Below are 22,871 nucleotides of genomic sequence, written 5' to 3'. Positions count from 1 at the left end.
CTCTGTGGGGCATACCAGGAGAGGTATTAGAACTCCATGTGTTCAATGGCCAAGTCCTGGAATTGAAAATAAGTTTTGGGATTAAGCCCTGAAAGGGTTTTTATATTTTATAGGTTATTGAGAACTCCGTAGCATTTCATTCTGCTGGAAACTCCCTGATTTAACAAATGATTCTGGCATTAGTGTGTAGAATTTGGTTTGAAAAGTGCTACAACAATCTCCTTGAGGAAAGGGACACAAGTGTCTTCCCAGGGACTTGAGATTTCCCTAAGAACCTCAAATGAATGGATCATTCTATTTCTGCTCCGTGTCTGTTTTGAATATTTTTATTCTATCCTGTTCATGTTTTTTTGTTTTTAAATTAGCACCAAAATATGCTTTTCGATATTCAAATACATAATTTTAAACATATTTTCTGTCAAAATACACATTTATAAACCTGATTCTATCCAAAAATATGCATTTTGATCTTGTTTTGAGACAAGAACTACATCAGAAACTTGGGAGAAGTGCAACATAGGAAGGGAGGAAGGATAATTCATCTGAGAGTTTTAGATCAAGCCACTTTATAATGGAATTTGCAAAGAATGAATACTGCTAGCACCCCTATTATCAGACAAGAATCTCACCCAGTGAGTTCTATTTGTCTGAATATTCACACCACAGAGCCTTCTTTATACATAGGAAGGAATGGAGTTATGCAAATCAGTTCCTACAGCTGAATTTACCAAAGCTGGAATAAATACTAGGAGTCAGGATTTCTGGTTTTGACTGATCAATAGAGTAGTACCACGTACTTGCTGTAAGCCTGTTCTGTTGGATTGACTAGTACTCAATGTTTGTATTGTGTGGGCTACATTAATTTAAAATGTTAAGAGTGATCTCTGTATACACAACCATGAGCCCCTTCAGATGTCCTTTTTATTGTTAATTCATTATAACCTGTGTTCTTGATGGTATTGGGGTAGTTATACGTGACCCCATGTTCAATACTATTTGCACCCACAAAATTATCCGGGTGGTTGTAATGCTTCATGAATAGTCGGTGCATGGGCTGTAGTTTCCTGCTGAAACCCTGCAGCTTTTTGCACTACTAATGTTCTGATTGGGGGGGGGGGGTCCTCCTCTGTTGCATTATAGTGCTAAGGTGCCTTGGAAATGTGCCAAATTAAATTCACTTCTTTGTGATGTAGCCAGTCCCTCATACTTCATGTTGATGGTATCACCATCCTTGTGGGTTTTTGTGTGGAAGTGAGCAAAGGTTTAATGCAGCAATCACAGCCTGAACATAAAAATCATTAGAAGTGTAAAAATGAAAATATGGTGGCATAATGCCATGGTGCAAATAGTTTACACACAGAGGAGTAGCCTGTACTGTTTTGCCTTTGCACATACTTCTTGTTGATGTCATATACTGGCATTCCTGTATAAGCATGGTTTCACCAAGCAATTGCAGCCTAAATATAAAAAGTAACAACTGTACAAATGAAAACAGTGTTATGAGCTTGTGGAAGCCAGACTCTTTTAATCCCTGGATTCGGGAAGTGCTAAAATCTAATCAAGCCTTCTGGTCCCTGGATCCAGCAACTGTTAAGAGCTAATCAAACCAGGCTAGTTTACTGAACCCCTGGATCCAGCAAGTGTTAATATATGTCAGGGGTGCTGTCAACAGCTTGCTGGCTAACTGCCTAGTGAAATCAGAGATGCAGAGAGCTTCTTTCGGTTCTTTTATTTTAATCCACAGAAACACAGGGAAACATGAAATGTGCACCCTCAAGCTTGAGCCAAAGTTGCTCAGAGTGCCGCTCCAACCCCCTGGCAGTTACTTCTTAACCCTCAGACCCCTCTTGCTGCCTACAGTGGCTGCTAAGGGAATCCCTCTGTCTCCGTTTGGCTTTCTGCTCTGAGACCCGAAGGCCATGTCTGGTCCTAGTGGAAGGAGGTGGCTCTAACATACTCTCCAGAGACAGCATATCACTTTGTTCAGAACTGTTTCTAACACATCTGACTCCTGTCTCTGTTCAGGGCTGGTGCACCTGCTATCTTGCTCCTGTTCTTCATCACCCATTATTTCCCAGCTCCTTTCTTCTTCTGGGGTGTGTCCCGTCTCAAACCACCATGATTCCAGGTCCATACTCTCTCCCCCTTCCTTCTCTCTGGAAGGCTCTTGGGATGGTGGTCTCCACCACTCCTCCTCATCTGCCCAGTTCCTGACAATATATAAGGCAGACTTGCTTCCTCATGAGGTGATTGCCTGGGGGGTGGGCCACTAAGAGAAGAAAGGAAAGGAGGCTCTGAACCTGCTGGCAAATGAACGGAGCCCCCATTCAACTCTTAGATAGCTAGAAGGACAAAGCCGTAGTTTAGAGTTGAAAGAGGAGTGAGATGTGAACCAGAAGAAAAGCAACAAGCTGCAGAAAGAGTCAGAGCATGATATTTGATTTCTGTCTAAATCTAAGACTGCAGCTACGGGAGAAACATGACTCTTTTGAGGTGTTAATGCTGTGAACCCCTCCATCATAGGCTTGGGTTGTATACATGTGCAAATAAGCCATATATCATAAAGACACCAGAGTCTCCACTGTGCCTTATTTCCAAAAGGAAACATGAGTCCTAGGTAAGTGCATGAAATCCCTAGAATCTTGCACCACTTGGAGCTTGGAGTGGTGTGTAACAATATGGCAGCAGAGCACAGCTTACTAGTGCCTTGTTCTTGAGGGGGATGGGGGAGAAGCTGGGAGTGGCAGGAATACAGGCAGTGGAATAGGTTGAGTTCAAAGGTGGAGTTAAAGTGTGGATGAAATAATGCAGGAGCATTGGGGAAGCCCTGTAGAACAACTGATACTGTGGGATGGTGTGTCAACGGTCCAGTATAAATTTATTTCAGATACACTATTAATGTATTAATGCACCAACAACATGTTGCTTCATACATCCACCATAAAACTGTAGTCTGGATAAGACCCATACTCCACATTACTGAGATTTTTTCAAACACATCCAAAATGAAAGCTCCAGTCTGAGGCACATAGAGACTGGCTGTGATTAGTTAGTGGTAAGGGATCTCCCATTACAAAATGCATGACATCTGTCAAGACTCAGCCTTAGTACTTCTCATTTTAGAGATTTTCCACTGCCATTGATTTTATAAAAGATTTCTGTGGAACTTTTCTTACACCAACAGAAACTGATCTGACACAAGATATTGCCTTAGATATTTTGGTACCTTCCAGGAGCAGAGGGAAGGGAACTATCCTAATCTTATAGTGCTTCCCTGTGGCAACACTTTGGAACTGCATCCTTCAGCTCTGGGATTGCCTCATTTTCAATCCATTGAGAGGCTCCTGGCAATGAAGGCTGCTTTGAGCAGACTAGCGAGGCCTTAGTGAGGCAGTGCCCTTAACTTCCAACAGCACCATGAGCTGATTGGATACACCAGTGTTTCTTGCCAGTGTGTCTTAGGTGTCCCACTTCAGACTGCAGATGGAGGTTCATATAATTGAAGTCTATTCCATTAGAAAAAAACTAGGATGCTAGAAAGAGGGTTTCTTACTTGCCCTTCTTCCTAGCATGCTAGTTTTCTATGGGTAGGAAAGCCCCCCCCCCGCCCCCCGGAAACATTTTGTCATGTGATCCCCAAGCTACAGCCTGAAATGGTCCCGTCCATTCAACAAGAACTAGACCAGAGCAAGGGAAATGAGAGAGAGAGAGATTGTACCTTTGTCCATCCATGTACTGACCTTGTGCTAGTCTCCTTATAAGTCAGTCAGGTTTTGCCCGGGAGCCCCTTCCCAACAACCGTAAATATGCCAAAGGAGCCAATGGAAGTACTTGATTTCCTACAGATGTGTTTTTAAAGACCTGAAACGCAGCCCTGGTGTCAGGTTGGGAAGGCGCAGGATATTTATGATACAACAGCTCTCCCCCTTTGGCTCTAATTGAATTCGAGTACATCTTCTGGGCAAAAAAGAGAAAAGAAATGTAGCATTTACTCCTACCTACCTTCAGGATTAACGTTTCTGGAACTCCCTTCCCCTGAAGAATTGGTCAAACCCAAGCATTTTTCTAAAGCGCATGGATTTCGTTAAGGCTAGCCATATTCAGAATAATATTTGAGGTGAAAGGACCTCTATAGTCAAACTGAATTCTACTCTTTAAGAATCTTGGCAGTAGCAAAAATAAATGCAAAATTAGCATGGCAATAAGATCACAACGTAATTAAAACCCAGAGGAAATCCACCCAGTGCCAGCCTTGCTGGAACCATTAAAAATCAACCTGATTCCTACAAAAGAGCAATGGCTGCATGAACTTTTTGCAGGATTAACAAACTTGACAGCCAAAATAAGGAACCAGAATGACAGACAAACGAGGGACTAGTGGGAATGCTTTGGGGTGTATTTAAAAATATATGATACTAAAAATCAGTTTTCAAGTAGGGGTAACTTGATGAGCAACAGCTAATTGCAACGAATGAATGCAAGAGGAAAAATAGGGTGGACAAAGTAATTGATATACAGCAAGAACAAAGTTTATCTAGAATGCCTCAGAGTGTTGGGTTAGGAAGTCTGCACAGAAACATTGTATGATAGGAAAAGTTGATGTGTAATCAGAAAACTGGAAAAGCATAAAGAGAGAGAGAGAGAGAGAATGAAACACACATACACACACCCCAACCCAATTCTCCTGAAAGAGATTCAATCAAAGCATGAGAATTCAACATTAGTAAAGAAGCTACCAATTCTGTATTGATTGATTTAGTGCTAAGAGCATGGTAGGTGTTACAGAGGAGACACATTTTACTCCTTGCCAAGACATTACTTGCCTATAAGTTCTGTGGCATGTTGTTGGCACCCATCTACCTTGGGAAGACAATATTTGAAATATTATTCTGAATGACTTGGATTACATCAGAATACATTTCTTTTGGTAGCTGAAGCAAAAAGGCCAATCTAGATTAGGAGGACCTGTCACAATTAACCCTCAGCGAGTTAATCATGACTGCCACTCTTCTTCATATATCTGCCCTTGTTCTCATGCGGTAGGAGTCATTTCATGTCACAGCTTTTGTGTGCCAACCAGAGCCTGTGACACACAGTGTTCCTGTTATTTGTAAGACGTTTCTACAATTTGATATTTGTCTCAAGGCCTCTGAGATCATATTTGCAATATTATTTCTATCAAGACAATGGGGGAACCTCCTTTTCTTGTTGCAAGCGATGCAGGTTCCCAGACCAAACACAGCCAGTTTCTGAAGAGAAAATGAGTATTTGGCAGGTTAACGTTGGTGAGGCTGTCTGCACTGGTGATCTTATCTTGGCAGGAAATGCCAACAGCTTGGCTGTTTATGTCATAACATAAACAGCCAAGATGGAAGATGTTTCCTTCTCTTGGCAACCAATGGTGGTCTGGGGCATGCTGCCATATATAAGCAAGGTGCCACAGATACAGGACTGTTAGGTCAGTATCTTTGTTCTGATGGTTAGTTTAGTATTATTTCAGGCCCACTTTGTAAATCTGCCTAAAGTGATAGTTTCTTTCCTGACGCAAGTGACAAATTAAGTGATAAATTGTCAGTCACCATGGATCCAAGGTAACATAATTTATTAACTACCTCAGGAGAAGTATTGTCAAAGTTTATCATAGACTGCTGTATAATGCCTTGCCCTTTGGCTGGTATCCTTAATTCTGATCAGCAGGGAGAACGTGGAGCGTGCATGAGTATGATGGTTCTTGCAGTTTTGTAACTGGCTTGGCTCGTGGCCAAATTGTGTGGCAGCAATCTTCCTTAGTTAGCAGCCTATTTAAGATGTGTCACCGCCCCCCACAGCTCCCATTAGCTTTTAGGTGAGCAGATTTGGACAACATGCCTTATTTAAAGCAGTCCTCTTTAACAGCAGTCAGAAGGGTTGACAGGCTTGGACTCTTTCAGCCTTTGCCATACCAGGCCCAGGGGATGCTGTGACAAGAGAGAAACGCAAGGGAGAAACTTGCTAAGAGGAAGGCACGCTTGGCAAATCCACACTGTGATCAACTCCCGCCTGGAAACCAATGTCCCCACTGTAGAAGGACGTGTGGATCCAGAATTGGCCTCCACAGTCACTTACGGACTCATTGTTAAAACCGTGTTTATGGAAGACAATCTTACTCGGCTACGAGTGATTGCCAAAGAAGAGGAAGAAGAATGACAAGAGACTTGGCTGCTGAAGGGCCAGAACCTATGCTAAACTGGGAAATACTCTGGGCAATTTATGCTCTTGGGCAGCCATGTTGAAATGGTTATATATGAAGCAATTACAATGTTCAAATGGGGAACCGGAGCAACCTGTGTGCATCACTGTCTCTCTCCTCTGTTTCCCTTCTCTCCTCCCTTGAGGGCTGCAGGGTGAAGGCTGAAAGTTGAAGAGTCCAAGCCCATCAACCTTTTCTCTCAGCTTGTAATGGTAAATGAAAATATTTGGATAAGCTGCGATACGAGGCCATCTTTATTTACAAACTGGGGACCTGCTGGCCCACACATCAAAAGCCCTCCTTTTTTCATTCAGTGTTGCCTTCACCACTCCTCTTGTCTTTCAAGCAGCTGAAGACATTATTTGATGTTCCACTTTGCCTTGTTTACATTAATTAAGGTGGTCAAATCCATCATGTGTGACTTTTTGTCTCTCTCTCTCCCCTCCCCGATCTACTCACCCAGAAGAGGCAGAAATGGTTCAGACAGAAGTGTTGGGGGATAGAAATGAGAGCTGGCAAAAGACACACCTCCTGCAGGTGTTGGCTGCCCTTTCCTCAAGCCCTGCTGCCTTTTTTTTGTTCACTGGAAGATAAGCGGTACACTTTTTCTCCAGAGTCATGTAAGCAGGCTGTGAGTCTCTTGATAATCCTTTAGAAATACCATGATGAATGATGTCCTTGTCAGCAAAAAGATAAGAAAAGGGGGTTTGCTTGCAGCCATCTGAGGAGGATGAAAATAAGCAATTAATACAACACTTTTTGAGTAGTCAAAGTGCTTGACATACATTACATCCGTAATCCTTACAACAAGTAGTATTTTCTCCATTTTGCAGCTGGTTTAGAGGCTGTGAAATTGTAGTTGCCATTTAGTGCGGCCATGGCAGAGCTAGGATGCGGAGACCTCCTGTTTCAAAGCTCACTCTCTTAGCTTTGGCTGTCAATGAAAAGTTTCAGAAGAATTTGAATCAGGTTGGCTGCGTCTTCTGCTATTCATGGGCCAGCTGGAAACTTGCTCCCTACTCTGGGCACTGGGCATTTCTTAGCTGTGAGAGTCAGCATTGTCCAGGTCTTAGAATGATAGATTCGTTTTCAGTGCCCGTGGAAGACTGCCTCCCAGCTTTATAGCAAGAACTAACAAGTAGATCCATAGGTGAGGACCAAACAACACATGACATGAATCTCTTGGTTTGCCCTCCTTAAGTGCATGTCTTTTTTTCTCTCAAAAGAGCCAGCATGGAGATATGCAGGTTCAGCCAGTTAGGAACAATGGTATGTGGTGCTTTAACCTTCTGCCTCCTGCTATGGTCAGAATTAGGGTCCCCAATGAGAGCATTTCATCCCATGCACATGACATGGTTCTTTGAAAGAAAAATCTCAGGGTCTGGGTTGTGCCTTTGCTGTAACATTTGAAGGATAACAGAGACAATATACAAACAAAAGGTATATGTAACAGTTTGAGCCTCCCAGTTTTATTTTTTGATAGTATCATAGAAACACACAAAGCACAGCTACTTGTCAGTGCTTGGCTATAATTCTAAAGCCGTTTTCAGACAATACTTGATTTCTCAGGTTTGAGTTATACAGGGGCAGAAGCCTAGAAGTTATGTATCTTTCCCCCTTCCAGGTATGCATTTTTCATGAATAGGGTATTCACAAGGAAGTACACTGCTCTTGAGGATGACTTCAGCTCTCATTTAGTTTGGCTAAACATTGATGTTGAGGTGTGGGAAATGTGACTTCTGGTTCAAATCAAATCCCTGGATTCAAGGACAATACACAAATCCCCAAAACCAGGCTGGAAATTGGACTTGAACCCACCCCAAGGGCCAGTCAAGAGAATACTCTGGAAGCACTCCATACAAGGTTCCTCCTGGAATTTCAGGGCTTGTGATGGGGGGACCCTGCTTTCTCCTCCAACTCTTCAGTCATTGAGCAGTCTGGGTCATGATCCGAGAAATCAAGGCTGGGAATGATATCAACCTTCAAAACAGGGATGAAATGAAGATGGTACAGTATTCTTCTAGAATTGTTGATACATTTGTACGTTTATAATACCAAGACAAATCCAACAGCAGCCATCAAATTTAGCTCTTGCTCTGCAACAATCCTGAATTCTCATGTACTTGTTTAGTCGTTTAGTTGTGTCCGACTCTTCGTGACCCCATGGACCAGAGCACACCAGGCTCTCCTGTCTTCCACTGCCTCCCGCAGTTTGGTCAAACTCATGCTGGTAGCTTCGAGAATACTGTCCAACCATCTCGTCCTCTGTCGTCCCCTTCTCCTTGTGCCCTCAATCTTTCCCAACATCAGGGTCTTTTCCAGGGAGTCTTCTCTTCTCATGAGGTAGCCAAAGTACTGGCGCCTCAACTTCAGGATCTGTCCTTCCAGTGAGCATTCAGGGCTGATTTCATGTACAGTGGTACCTCTGGTTACATACGCTTCAGGTTACATATGCTTCAGGTTACAGACTCCGCTAACCCAGAAATAGTGCTTCAGGTTAAGAACTTTGCTTCAAGATGAGAACAGAAATCAGGCTCTGGCAGGGTGGCAGCAGCAGGAGGCCCCATTAGCTACAGTGGTGCTTCAGGTTAAGAACAATTTCAGGTTAAGTACGGACCTCCGGAACGAATTAAGTACTTAACCTGAGGTACCACTGTACTTATAAATGACCAATTCAGGTCCAGGTCTGTCAACTGGATGCTAGCAGTGCTCACAAGATGGGAAAAGTGGCTGGAGGGGTCCTTAATGAAATCTGCAAGCCCCACAGATCCCCTAAGTTTTTTGCTAAATCATGCCCACCAAATACACATACGAGCACACACAACATATTGCCATGTTGAGAGAGAGAGTTGGTGGGGAAGGTGAAGCATCAAATCCTAAGCCCTACCAGGCTCTCACCAGCTGAGTGGAAGATGAAGAGAGGATTTTTTTCTTCTCAGTATTCTAGTCCCAGGGCTGATGTGCTCTCCTACCCCCATTCTGAGGACATGCTTCTGAGAAGAGAAGGGCTTTGGATCTAGTGGATACAAAACCTCCACTGCATTTTCCCTTTCTGCCCTCTCAATTTCCAGAGCTTCAACGACAGGGAGGCACCAGTAATGGTACCTTTTTCCCACTCTGCCTGGGGTGGGGACTTCTAAAGATGGATCTCCTACTCCTCCTGTTGAGAAGGTGTTCCACAATATTCTTCGTGGTCATAGGATGGCATGCCAGAGACCATAGGATTGTACCCTTAATCTTATTTTAGAGTTAGAAAACTGCTTCACAAAATCAAGTCATTTGAATTTTATGGATGACCTCTACTTAGTTGACTAGAAATGCCATGATGCATCTGCAGCAGCACAACAAGACGCCTTCATCTGTCCCAGCTGTAACAAAACATGTCTCTCCTGTATCAGTCTCTACAGCCACAGCAGGTACTGTAACCTTTCAACATTTGACTTTACTCCCAAAGGCTCACTCCTGCATGGTCTCTTGAGATGGACAGATGCCAATTATTAGTTGACTAGAATTTTGTGATTAAGGCTTGTTCTGAAACAGCACCCCATCAACAGTTAGAACTGAGCTTGTCATTCATAAAGGGTTCCAAGATTCTGACAGAGCAAGAATTGAATTAATGTGATTGCATGCCTGGTTCTTATCATAGTCATCTTCATTATTATAAATAAATGTTTTTATAAATAGTTCTAGAAGAATATTGGATGTCTTATCAATAGAATTTCTATTATAGAATTTCTATTATTCAATAGATCCTCTTAGAAATTTCTATTTTGCGATTCAAGATGCTGCTCCCCCCTTCCTCTTCTTTGTTCCATAATTCCAAGAGGATGCCATGGATCGTGGAGCAGCAGGGAGGTGAGCAGAAATAGTTACTTCATTTATCTGCAAAGGGTTTGTTATGATTCTGTCCTTAACAGATAAACTGCACTTAGCAAAACTCTCACTCTCTGCTAATGGAAAGCACTTTTATCTAATAGCCACATATCGCCCAACACCAGGAGCTTTTAGTAACCTCCTCCCCTTCTCTCCCACACAAAGATTACTGCTCCTTCTTCCTTTGCTAGAGTGGGATATGATTCACAAGAAGGCTTCCTAACTTCACAGCTGTGGTGTGGCTTTATGCCAGACTCTACAAAGCCCAAGAAAGAGGCAGGTGTAGAAAGGAAAGTATAGTGAAATATTGCTTTAAAAAACACACACAACACCCTTCAAGCTTCCTGTCATCCCAGCTGGTGGATCTCATGCTCTTACAAAGACCCACCACTGTGGTGGGCAAATGAGAGTTTCAACTACAATAAGATGCTATCCACACAAGCACTAGGCATGACTCCAATGGGAGTCTTCCTCCCATTGCGAATAGCAGGCATGGAGGAGTGCTATTCCAGTCATGACCATGGTTGGGACAAAGGAGTAACACCCCTCCCCACTTCACACCATGGCCCTGATCCATTTTACTCCCCTACTGACTAACCTTGTTTTTTAAAACAGTTGTGCACCAGATCACATCTAGTATGGCCATTAGCCTAGGCTCTTGACCTCAGCCTTCCATCTATAATATGAGGATAATAATATCAATCTACCTTAGGTGTTTATTATAAAGATCACAACAACATATTATATGTACAGAAGTTTGATCACTGTAAGCTCTATATACATGCTCACTATTGTTACATTTCTTTACTGTACCATCACAAGGTTTTTGAAAGTAGGTTGAGAAATAATATCATGGTTAACATGGGGTCAAGGGTGAAGCCAAGTGCAAAACCAGTAGATGACTTAGTCACATGACCAAGCTATCACGGTAAAAGGATGAGGCTGGAAGTACCAAATGAACATAGGAAGCTGCCTTATCCTAGGTCAGACCATTGATCCATTTAGCTCAATGTTTTCTACTCTGACTGGCCGTGGGTTTCCAAGGTTCCAGACTGGTGGCATTCCCAGTCCTACCTGAAGATGCCAGGGATTGAACCTGGACCTACTGTATGCAAAGCAGATTCTCTACCACTGAGCTATGACCCTTCTCCTAGGAAGTGCGTATTTAAAATGCACTTTCTCTTTTCCTGAAGCATAGCTCAACTCCAGATCTCTTTATATGATCACATCAGCCAGAAACTTTCACCATCTTCAGCTCTAATGAGTGAAATCATTAGCATGTTAATGGACTTGAAAACAACAACTTTAGAGAGACACTTTAAGGCAGTGGTTCCCAACTGGTGATCCGCATAACCCACCTGGGGGTCCATGTCACCACTGACATCACAAAAACTAGAAAGAGAGATATCAAAATTTTCAAAAGGTGGGGGGTCCACAGTATTTAGCTATTTGGGAACCACTGCTTTAAGATCAACCTATGAGGCCATCCTGGTAGTCCCAACGAGAGACAAGATTAACATGATGGGGGCCAAAGTAGGGTTTATTCACTGGCAGTTCCAAAACTCTGGAACAGTCTCTTCAATGAGATCTGTCTTTCTTCAGTGATACACACTTTCAGGAGGGAAGTGAGGGTGAAGATGTACCTCTGTCTCCAGGCTTTTGGAAGAGAAGAGGTTTTTTTCCATAGCGTACAACAATTTAAAATACGGCATTAACAAAAGTTTAAAGTAAATTGCAATGTCAGACATAGGGTAGGTGCTATTGAATTCAAGGGGCTTGCTCCTAGGTTAGTTACATTAGGATTGCAGCCTTAACTGTAAAGAACTGCTTGGTGAGGGTTAAGAAAAATCAGGACCAAGTTTTTTAAGAGGAAGAACCTACGTTTAGCCTAACATTCTTTTATCCCTTCCTCATCTCCTTCCTGTTTTCTTTTGCACACACTCCGATGTTTATTTAAAGAGTATTGTCTACCTCTTCCTGGAAGAATATAAATATGCTAATTTTTTAAAAGCATTGTGTAAGGATTCCTTCCCAAGATTTACTATTTTTAGTCCACAGTAATGAAAATGTTGCATTTTACACAACTTGATGGCTCTATTCTTGCATTAAATTCCACCTTAGTTACAAGGAGCTTTGGACAGTTCCTCACAACAGCAGCAGCAGCAGCAACAACAACACCACCACCAACCATTTGAAGTAGACTAGATGGAGATATAATGCCTGACCAAATAATGCCTGTCTCATCAGCCTCATGGCTGTACAAAGATTAGAGCCCAGTTCCTATCCCATAATGGACCCTCAAAAACATAGCTTATCAGATTCATATGTTGCCCTTCCCACAAGGAATTCAGGGCAGCAATACAGGAAGTTCTCCCATTTTATCCTCACAACAACCCTGTGGGGTATATTAGGTTGAGACACAATGATTGGGCCAGGCTTGAAAAAGGATTTAATATTAACCATGCAATTCTGTACAAGTCTCATGTGAAGTAATCCTATTAAGTGGGATTTACCCGCACGTAAGTGAGTATAATATTTAGAGCCCCTTTTCTTCTTTTTTCTTCTGTTTTGCCTATTTTAGTATACGTTCTTCTGGACATTGACCTGTCTTGTGCATCTCTATACATGTCTTCTCAGAAGAGTTCAATGAGACTTGAGAATAAGTGGGATAGGACTGAGTATAACATTTGAAGTAAAAAAAAAGAAGAAGGAAACAATGCTGTCATAACTTAGTACGTTTCTGAGCACAATTCAAAATGTTCGTGCTGACCTTTAAAGCCCTAAAAGGCCTCGGTCCTGTATTCCTGAAGGAGCGTCTCCACCCCCATCATTCAGCCCGGACACTGAGGTCCAGCTCCGAGGGCCTTCTGGTGGTTCCCTCACTGCGAGAAGTGAGGTTACAGGGAACCAGACAGAGGGCCTTCTCGGTCGTGGCGCCTGCCCTGTGGAACGCCCTCCCATCAGATGTCAAGGCAATAAGCAACTATTTTACTTTTTAAAGACATTTGAAGGCAGCTCTGTTTAGGGAAGTTTTTAATGTTTAATGCTGTATTGTGTTTTTAATATTCGGTTGGGAGCTGCTCAGAGTGGCTGGGGAAACCCAGCCAGATGGGTGGGCTATAAATAATAAATTATTATGATTATGATTATAAAGATTGCTGTGCACCTAATTCTACTGAAACCAATCAGACTTCAAAACAGAGGTGGCTAATGTAGTTGAACTACAGCTCCAATAATTCCTGTTTATTGGCCATACTAGCTGGGGTGTAATAGCTCAGCCACCTCCTTAGTCACACTTCCTTACCCGGTCCAGGGGCTACCAGCCACCACAGGAAAAAGAAGTCCCACAATGGATTTGTGCCTGTTCATCCTCTCAAACTTGCAAAGGATTTGAGCACTTACAAGGAGGTCAGCAGTTAGCTAGGACTTAATCTGAGCCCTGGCTCGCTCACCAGGGCTCAGTCCCGGCACCTGTTTTCAGTGACAGCACTCGGCTCTGGATTATATGAAGTTCCTTTCCATCTTTAGTGAGTAACATCAACTAGCCCCAAACAGATGTGTCATTAGAGGAAATGTCTTCCAGGTCAGAGGGTGTGAATTCCCATCAGACTTGCGCCCCAGCACTGCTCATATTTCAGAAAGGAAGCAGTGTTTCCAGCTCAATGGCTCTAAAATTCTCCAAAGTAGAAGCAGGTTGTTGGACTTCTTGTCTTGTACATTTTATGCACAAATGGAGGTGTTGGGGAAGAACTATATTTTATGTAAAATGTAGCTCTACAGTTAAAGGAGAGAGAAAACTACTAAAAAAGAGGAAGGAGAGGAGGGAAATCTGTTGGCAAAATCTTTTAATATTTTCCACCTTCTCACAAATATTGACACTCAGGTCTGTGGAGAGAGGGGTAAATGTCTGATTTATGTCTCTGGTCATGAGACAATGCAGAGGTGAGGTCAGATGCAGGCATCCTTCATCCTCTCTTCAGTACTCTGGCTTATCCCTTGGGCAAGGTAGAGTCAAAATATCTCAAATGGCAGAAGTCACCTGAGTGACATGACTGGAGGTTAAAGGAGCAGAGCCCCCACCTCCTATGGGCCGGATGACACCTATATATCTCCATGTTACTATTGTTTCCACTTGAAAAATGGCACATTGGTTGTGGTAGCTTTTGACTTTTCCCCTGCCCCACCTCCTCAGCCTAAATTACCTTGGACTTCCACCAAAATCATCTGGAATTATTTGTATTGTGTAACTTAAGGATGGGGGAAAGGAAGATAAAATCAGAAATACCAAAGACTGTGGCCAACAAGTGTTTCATGCTAGCATAACCCTAATAGGAAACAACACAGAGAATGAATCTGATTCTGAGTTTTGGGAGTTCTCTTCATTGATGAGATGCTGAACAGTTGCATAGCAGCAGGGAGAAGGTGTGATTTGTTGCAGGGAAGCATCAGTCTGGAAGTTACCTGCAACAAATCATGCATGAAACACTTGTTGGCCACAGTCTTTGGTATTTCTTATTTTATCTTCCCGAATCAGACTCTTATCTTCCCTTTCCCATCCTTAAGTTACAGTGCATAGTATGTTGCACGTGCACATGTTGTTGTTGTTGAATTCTCTGCCCAGGAAGTGTTCCAACAAATACAGTTGGGCAATTGGAAATTATCAGCACACACTTTTGCAGTTTTCCAGTTTTGTGCAAATTGGACTGTTCAGACTGTACTATTTGCATTTAATTGCCATTTAACTCCAACTTATACATCTTCTATATATGCCTCATTTAGCTGACAATTGTACTTCATGCATCTGATGAAGTGGACTCTCGTCCAAATGTGTTAGTATTTAAGGTGCTACATAACACTTTGTTGCTTTTCATACATTATGTTTTAGCAAGTACTTCTTGGTATAGTTCTTAATCTGAGTTTTTAAGGATATGTGTCCTCCTGTATGGCATTCCCAATTGATCATAATTTCATATTGTCTGGACTTGAATTGGAAAACAAGGATATGGTGTAAAATGGACTTTGGTAGTAAGTAACCAGCAGATTGTTTATGACAGAAGCTGAAGTATGTGTCTAGGTGTTTTTATATGGCTCTCAAACTGTGGGATGATAATAGAACATGGTGTGGACCAATCAAGAGCTGAGAAGTCCTTGATGGAAGTGTGAGAATGGGTCTTCTCATTCATGGACCTCCTACAGTGACTGAGAGCTATATCCCTGGACCCCAAGGACTCCTGTGTCTTGGGCTTGCAGGTGCTGGCAGCAAATATTAGACCACAAGACACCCTGAAATGAGCCAGTGCGCCGACTGTGTCACCACACAGCTTGCCCATATGTTATTACTTATACATCAACCCTCTCTGAGTAATGGCCTGCAGGTTGAGGCAAAGCCAGCTTTCGTCGAGCATATATTTCAGCAGTGTTTAAATAAGCCCATCGAGACGCGCGCCGCGTGAACTTTTCTCTCCCATCCGTCTGCTCAGAGCTGCCTGTGGAACAAAATGAATGGAGAATACAGGAGGCAGGGGGGAGGCGCTTTGAGCCTTCCTCACTCCCCTGGAAAATGAGCTAGTCTGCTTTAACAATAAATGGTGACCAGTTCGAAAGCACACATGACCGGTCTAGTGAAGATTGAGCAAAGTAAGTTGAGCTTAATGAAGTCCTGCGTCTTCTGGACAGGAAAGGACGGGTGTTTTATAACTGTTTATTGGAGTTAATGGTAATAAATTCCTCACTTATGACGCATTAACTTTAATGTTTTCATTATGGGGTGATATAGGGCTTGCCTTTTAACATAGTAAATCATGCTGTCCTGATAGCATAGTGGGTTGAGCGGCTGACATAATGTTATGTTTAGGGGGAGAAGAGAAGAAACAAGAGAATGAGGTATATAGATCATCTAAAAATATTTTGATCCCACCTCCCCAAATGTAGTTTTAACCTTTTTGGCAGTATAAGCAGACATGCCAACAGGGCAAACAGTTTAGAGCAGGACTTTAAGCTGGAGTTGCTAAGCCTCTTGTGAAGGCCTGGTTTCCATAGCAACTTCCGAACTGTTCTTGGTACTAAAGCTCCTCTTTCTTCTATTTTTCCCGCCTTCCTCTTTGGTAGAGTCTGCGGCCTTTAGCTAATGAGCTGTGCAAATAGATATTAAGATTTACAGTTTTTTAGTTTTGCAATTACCATCTTAGCAGCTTGGAGGAAATTTTCAGAGCCAGGGGCAACCAGCCACCTTCTCACCGAATGCCCTGTGCCCTCTGTGCCTTCATCTCACCTCCACTCCTTGCCCTTATTTTGTGTCACAGTTATTTTACTTTCAAGCATGCGCCAAAATTTCTCAAGCACAAGCAGAAAATAGTACAATTTTAAAAATAAAGCACATCTAGTTATAAATCAGTAAAAGGTGTTCGTGTTCTGCTCACACCATGTGATTAGGAAAACTCAAGAATGGAAAGCTCCCAAGGCTTTTGCATATCTGAGGTTACTCAGGTTAGAGGGCGCAATGTCACTTGTGCCCAAAGTTGTGTGTAGTTGTGGATGGTCTAGTTCAGGGGTCTACAACCTTTAAGACAAAAAGAGCCACTTGGACCCGTTTCCGAAGGGGGAAAAAACTGGGAGCCGCAAAACTCGTCATTATAAAAATAACTTTTTTGTCACTTTTTTATTATTTCTTTGTTTGACCCCTCAGAATTACTCCTCCTCATAGAAATAAACGTTAAATTAACAAGTTACCTTTTTTGTGTGTGTGCGTTCTTCACTCCCCTTCAAAACAGTGACCAGCGTACATGCCCCCTTTCAATGCAGTGACCAGTGTACATGCCCCTTACAATGTAGCGGGCGGGCGGGAAGGTGACGTCGGGACGGTGCGTGACTAACGCACGCACCGCCCCCATGCGACGTCACAGCCAGTACAGCGCCCGCCACAGTGGGGAGTGTCGGGGCACACAATGCGCCTCCTCCCCTCGCTAGTATGCGTCCCGGAGCCGCGGCAAAGGTGTAAAAGAGCCACATGCGGCTCTGGAGCCGCGGGTTGCAGACCCCTGGTCTAGTTGGAGACAGGTCACTCATTTGGCCAGGGAATCGCTGATGAGCGCTAGCCTTCATTGAGCCTGGCCTGAATGGTCATGGATTGAAAGCTGTCCCCCACTGTGTTGTCCTTGCATGGGGCACTGGTAAAGCCAGCCAGCAAAGCCTTCACTTTTTCCATGGTTCTTAAGCTAGTTGACATGGACTTTGTGTAAACAAGATTGTGGCCTGTCAGACCTGGTTGCTAGAGTCATGGTATGGTAAGAAATGCAGAGAAGTGACATGGCAGTCTGCTATAGTTGTTGCTGATGAATTCTTGATTTCTCACCCCTTGCTTTCAAAGTAAAAATTCTTTTTTAAAACAATTAAATTATAAATAAATTCACATTGTGCCCCTCATTGGACACACCCTACCAAGACATTCTCATGGGACCTGTGTCAGAACTCAGTAATGGTCCTGCATTCATTTCAGGGAGGCTGTATCTTGTTCTGTTCTGTATGTTGTTGTGTTTTTGTTCCGCATCTAAGGGACGCGGGTGGCACTGTGGGTAAAACCTCAGTGCCTAGGACTTGCTGATCGCATGGTCGGCGGTTCGAATCCCTGCGGCGGGGTGAGCTCCCGTCGTTCGGTCCCAGCTCCTGCCCACCTAGCAGTTCGAAAGCACCCTTAAGTGCAAGTAGATAAATAGGTACTGCTTTCTAGCGGGAAGGTAAACGGCGTTTCCGTGTGCGGTGCTGGTGCTGGCTCGCCAACTGCAGCTTAAACACACTGGCCACGTGACCCGGAAGTGTCTTCGGACGGCGCCGGCTCACGGCATCTTGAGCGAGATGAGCACGCAACCCTAGAGTCGGACACGACTGGCCCGTACGGGCAGGGGTACCTTTACCTTTACTATCTTGTTCTGTGATGGATTGCTAGTTGCATTCATTCTATATACTAACATTATATCAGAAAAAGTGTTCCATAAACTAGTAGATTTTTGCCTGTGTGCGCAAAATTTGGTAGAGAGATCCTGAAAGAAATATGTCAAATACAGTTTTGGTGTATGAGGTTATTGTGCATATCATCAGATTTGGGGGCGGGGAACCTGTTCCTACTACTAGTTTACTTCTTCATCAGACTGAGTGACAATGATACCTTTATTATTTGCAGCCCTGTTCTATCTGACCTCACGTCTTCATAAGTCTGGGCAGTGTGTGTGTTGCTTAAGGTTATAAACTGTGCACTTTGAAATTTTTGCATGGAATCTAGATGTTTTCCCTCAGGAATAGCTCTTCTGTTGTAGAGATACATTGGCATTTGAAGTGCAGTATTTTGGGGTTTTATAATCTGATAAAGCTGCCATTGCTACTATTGTCATATGGGATGTAATTGAACAAAACTAAAGGCTTGTGTTATGCTTTCCCTGTGACATGAATTGTGATAGGGAACACAGCTCTCCCCCTCGTCGATCATAATTTGTCACAGTGCCGAATAATTTCCCCAACTATGGGGAAAATAACTTTATTTACTTAACTGCAAAAATTATACACTGCACCACCAGCTCAAATGGACTCTCAAAGTTTCTTACCACTTATAAAAACATAAACACTACAATAAAACCACAATAAAAATTAGCAATGAGAAAGTAATAAAACATCAAGCCAGCTCCATAAAATACTAACAATGCAGAAAAAACTAGTATCATTCTTCCTCTAATCACTCACGAGCCTTCTTGAATAAGACATTGGATAGATCTGAACAACTCCTAATCTGCTTCAGTGAGCTGTTTGTTGCTGCCAGGCAGAAATCTGATGGGACAGATCTCTCTCTCTCTCTCTCTCTCTCTCTCTCTCTCTGTGTGTGTGTGTGTGTGTGTGTGTGTGTGTGTGAGAGAGAGAGAGAGAGAGAGAGAGAGAGAGAGAGAGAGAGAGTTGGATATGGATAACAAAAACCCATATTCAAGTGTCTGCTCCACTGAAAAAAATTGGGCAAATCATTATTTCTCAATGCAGAACTCACATGATGACAGCAGACCTTTTTCTTTGACAGCCAATCACATTTCCATTACCCTTTGCAGCAGAGAAGAGAAGGGCAGGTAGGGGTATGTGTTGAACCCACTGCTACCTACAAAGCATTTCCCCCTGTTGCCTTTCTCTGCACTGATGCTGCTATATTTCAGTCAGTATTCTCACAAAGGAGCTTTACTTCACTTCCTTCAAAATTGGCTGTTTTGTGGGGGCTTACTTCTCATTCTGTTGTGTGGGACCCTGGACATCAGCCACTGGTGCTGAATCCTGCCCTGGCGCAACCAATATAGCCAGGCTTTGATAATAGTAATGGGCCTAGCTGGAAGGGGATGGGACATGGGAGGGGACTGCAGCCTCAGGGAGAAAGTGGTGAGCACAATAAGAGATCAGCACTGCATCCCACCTACTGCTTCTCCCCTGGAAATCATTCCACCTCTCCCATTTTGCTGCTGTTTGACAGCAACAAATGAAGCCTGTGGGTCCCTCCAAACTGGTAGTTTTATTGCAAGTAAATTCTGCATCATCATCATCATCATTATTATTAATAATAATAATTTATTGAATTTATATACTGCCCTTTACCTGGAGGTATAGATGCAAGAAGAATGCATTGTTGGTAGATTTATTCTGCTTTAGTATATTCTTCGGTGCTTCTCCAATTACTGCAATGCATTATAGCTGTCTGGAGGGGCTGTAGCACAGCTAAACTGGAACAAAAAACCCAGAAGGTTGGTAGTATAAAAAGTTACGGGATTTCAGCAAAAAGTTATGGAATATGCACCAATTGGGAATGAAAACAGTATTGAAAATGGGATTGCGTGTGACCTGAACACAAATCACTATGACCACTCAATAGAACGAACAACTGGAGGGGACCTTAGTTTGTTAGCCACTATTCCAGTTTAGCTCTCCCTTTTTGGGACATTTGTGCGTACAGTGGTACCTCAGGTTAAGTACTTAATTCATTCCCGAGGTCTGTTCTTAACCTGAAACTGTTCTTTACCTGAAGCACCACTTTAGCTAATGGGGCCTCCTGCTGCCGCCGCGCCACCAGAGCACAATTTCTGTTCTCATCCTGAAGCAAAGTTCTTAATCGAGGTACTATTTCTGGGTTAGCGGAGTCTGTAACCTGAAGCGTAGGTAACCTGAAGCGTATGTAACCCGAGGTACCACTGTACTGTCACTTCTTGAGTTGTCAGTTATGTATGCAGCTGCAAAACTAGAAGTGCAGGAAGTGATATCCTAGAAGTATATATTGTTATAGTTTGCTTATTTACATTGATTGCCTGCCCATCCGAAAGACTCACCACAGATCTGTAGTCTTCTCCAAAGAACTACAGGTTCCAGAGTTCCCTGGAGAGAGGGAATGAATAAACCAGTTTGAGTCTATGGTGCAGAATATTGTGGACTGAATTATCTGCCTGACCCTGCCATGTGGGTCACCAGATAACTGGTGCATGCTGATATTCAACTGATTAAACTCAGATTCATTGAATCAGTGCAGCAAAGCCCTGGAAAATAACTTTATATTTTTTAAGTTGATTGGGAAATGGTGTGAGAGACTCTGTCCGGCTTTGACAGTGGTATATACATTTAAAACAAAAGAGTAAATGCTCCATTTGAACAGGCCCCGAAAAATGCAAAAGACCAAATTCTGGCAATAAATCCATCACTTGAATAACTGTTTCCCATATGATTTGCTGCCATTGATTGCCACCCCACAGCATTGACTCTGGGTTGTTATCTTCCTGTTGATGCCCACACTTTCTGAATTTCTGCTTACTAGCTTCTAACAAAAATGTCCACATAAAATATTTCTGACTGATTTCTTCTCATACACTTTTCTTATTTACTCCAGTGAGCAATGCAATAAAATTAACTTTATACAGGATCAATTTGAGGTGATCCATTTGCTGACAATTGTATTACATTTCTCTCCTGCCTCCTGCTGTTTTTTTCTTTGAAATATTCCCTTATCTTGTCCATAATCTCTAGGTGTTGAAAGTTACAGTAGTAAGGAGCAGTAACAACCCCTGAAACTCCCCCCCCACAAGCCATACCACAATAATAATGTTAAATACAGGTGACAAGCAGGACTCTTTTTTTAACAGATTGACAAAGTAACAGATAAGATAGATAAAATAAGAAGTTGTTAAGCTTTTGACTTAACGATCATGGGACAAGAGAATGGGGGCTCTTATTTATCAGTAACTGATTGAGACATAAAGAAACAAGAATAATAATGAATGGACAGCTTTCATAGTGAAAGAAAGCTAACAGTGGAATCCTTCAGGAATCTTTATTGGGAATGACTTATTCCAAGGATATCTGGAATCGGGACAAGAGTGAATAGTCAATTTAATGGTGACACTAGGTTATTTGTTAAACTGGTTTTCTCCCATAGCTTTGGGACTGGAAGTAACCCCCAACATGCTGTACTTTAAAAAAACACCACATACACAATGTTCTGCTTTGTACAGATTGAGATGTTGTATCATTGTCATACTCTGAAGAACTCCAAAATGATTTTTCCAAGCTGACTTGATACAAGACGTATGAGATATTTGGGAGCTTTAGGTGGTGAGTTCTTGGATCCAGAATTACTCTTAGGTATCCAGGTAGCTGTGTTGGTCAATAGTGATTCTTACCAGTGTCAGGAGGTACTCCCACTGTGCCCTTTCCTTAAAAAGGATGGTGCTAAAAATATTTATGCTCTGGTGACATTGAGATTAAGTTAGTGCAAATATTCTATGTGGAGCTGCCTTTGAATGGCATTCAGAAACCTCATCTGGTTTCCAATTTTATAAATCTGTTAGTTGGTTTATGGGGCCAGTTTAATCTGCAAGGTCATAAACAGCCTGTACTTTTAAAGCACCTTCTGTTTATAGGGGCTTATAGCGATTTGCACAATTGAAGGGAGAGAGCATGACATTCCAGAACTATTGTGGCATGGCTGGGCAAGGGCTGCTTTCTTCACTTCCCAAAGGTGCTGAGGGAGGTAAACCTGCTGCCATTTGTCTGAGTTCCAGACCTAAACATTAGACTTTAGGGCAACCAGACAGCAATAGGATATTATGGTGTGTATTTGCTGCTTAATGGTTCATCTCTCCTTTGAGGTGGCACAGAGAGGCCTTAAAAACAAAGAGCTGGTTTGAAAACATGCTGAACTCCTCTCTAGATTTCATCTTAATTGTTCTGTGAGAGCTGAGAGAATGGGTAGGAGATGACGGAGGTATCTCACACCTGTCCTTTGTGTAAGTAATCTTCCTTCTCTTTTTTGAGAAAATGTTATATATACACCCACCCACACAGCAGTTTTGGGAGGATGTTTGAGATTTCTTAGGGTAAAATCCCCAGTTTTTGACAAATGCAAATCATCATCTGGTTTCAGAAAAAGTTATTTAAAGGCTATGTTGATTAAAATATTTTTTCTTCAAAGAAAAAAACATTCAAAGAAAAGCCTTCCAAACTTCCAAGTTTGGGAGACTATATGCCCTGTTTTTGAGAAATCCAGTATCTTCTTCCAAATTTGTAGTCACTTTACTGCAAATGCAGGAGATAAATCTGTGTTGGAGAAAATGAGGGTGAATACTCCCACATGTGGGATGTGCATGTGTCTGCTTGTAGAGATTAGTTTAGTTTAAGAGAACCAACCTAATTTGCTGTTTCTGACTTATGGTTGGATCAGTATGCAGCTAACAACAGACTGCACACTTCTTTGAATTTTGTGATGCAG

At 42.5% G+C, this 22,871-nt stretch overlaps 1 protein-coding gene and 1 long non-coding RNA gene across 8 annotated transcripts in view; one reads left to right on the top strand and one right to left on the bottom strand.

The window, feature by feature from the left end:
- Window positions 1-22,871, top strand: part of SKAP1 (src kinase associated phosphoprotein 1) — a 339,196-nt gene that overhangs the window by 216,288 nt on the left and 100,037 nt on the right. The window contains exon 1 of one of the 7 annotated variants that reach the window (XM_082197365.1): window positions 10,042-10,084. The exons of 5 other annotated variants lie outside the window; for them this stretch is intronic. In XM_082197365.1, the coding sequence (XP_082053491.1) occupies window positions 10,057-10,084 (28 nt within the window). In that variant the 5' untranslated portion in view covers window positions 10,042-10,056. Of the gene's footprint in view, window positions 1-10,041; window positions 10,085-15,376; window positions 15,740-22,871 lie in introns of those variants that run through there. One more of the 7 variants, XM_082197366.1, reaches the window with a different exon arrangement.
- Window positions 25-21,689, bottom strand: LOC309517878. The gene is made up of 3 exons (XR_014213320.1): window positions 20,443-21,689; window positions 6,758-6,950; window positions 25-56 (listed from the first exon to the last, which is right to left on the bottom strand). It is a non-coding gene; the product is annotated as an uncharacterized lncRNA (long non-coding RNA).

Source organism: Podarcis vaucheri (assembly GCF_965113315.1).
Source record: "Podarcis vaucheri genome assembly, chromosome: 13".
NCBI classification, from domain to species: domain Eukaryota; kingdom Metazoa; phylum Chordata; class Lepidosauria; order Squamata; family Lacertidae; genus Podarcis; species Podarcis vaucheri.
This window is presented reverse-complemented; position numbering and strand designations above follow the sequence as displayed.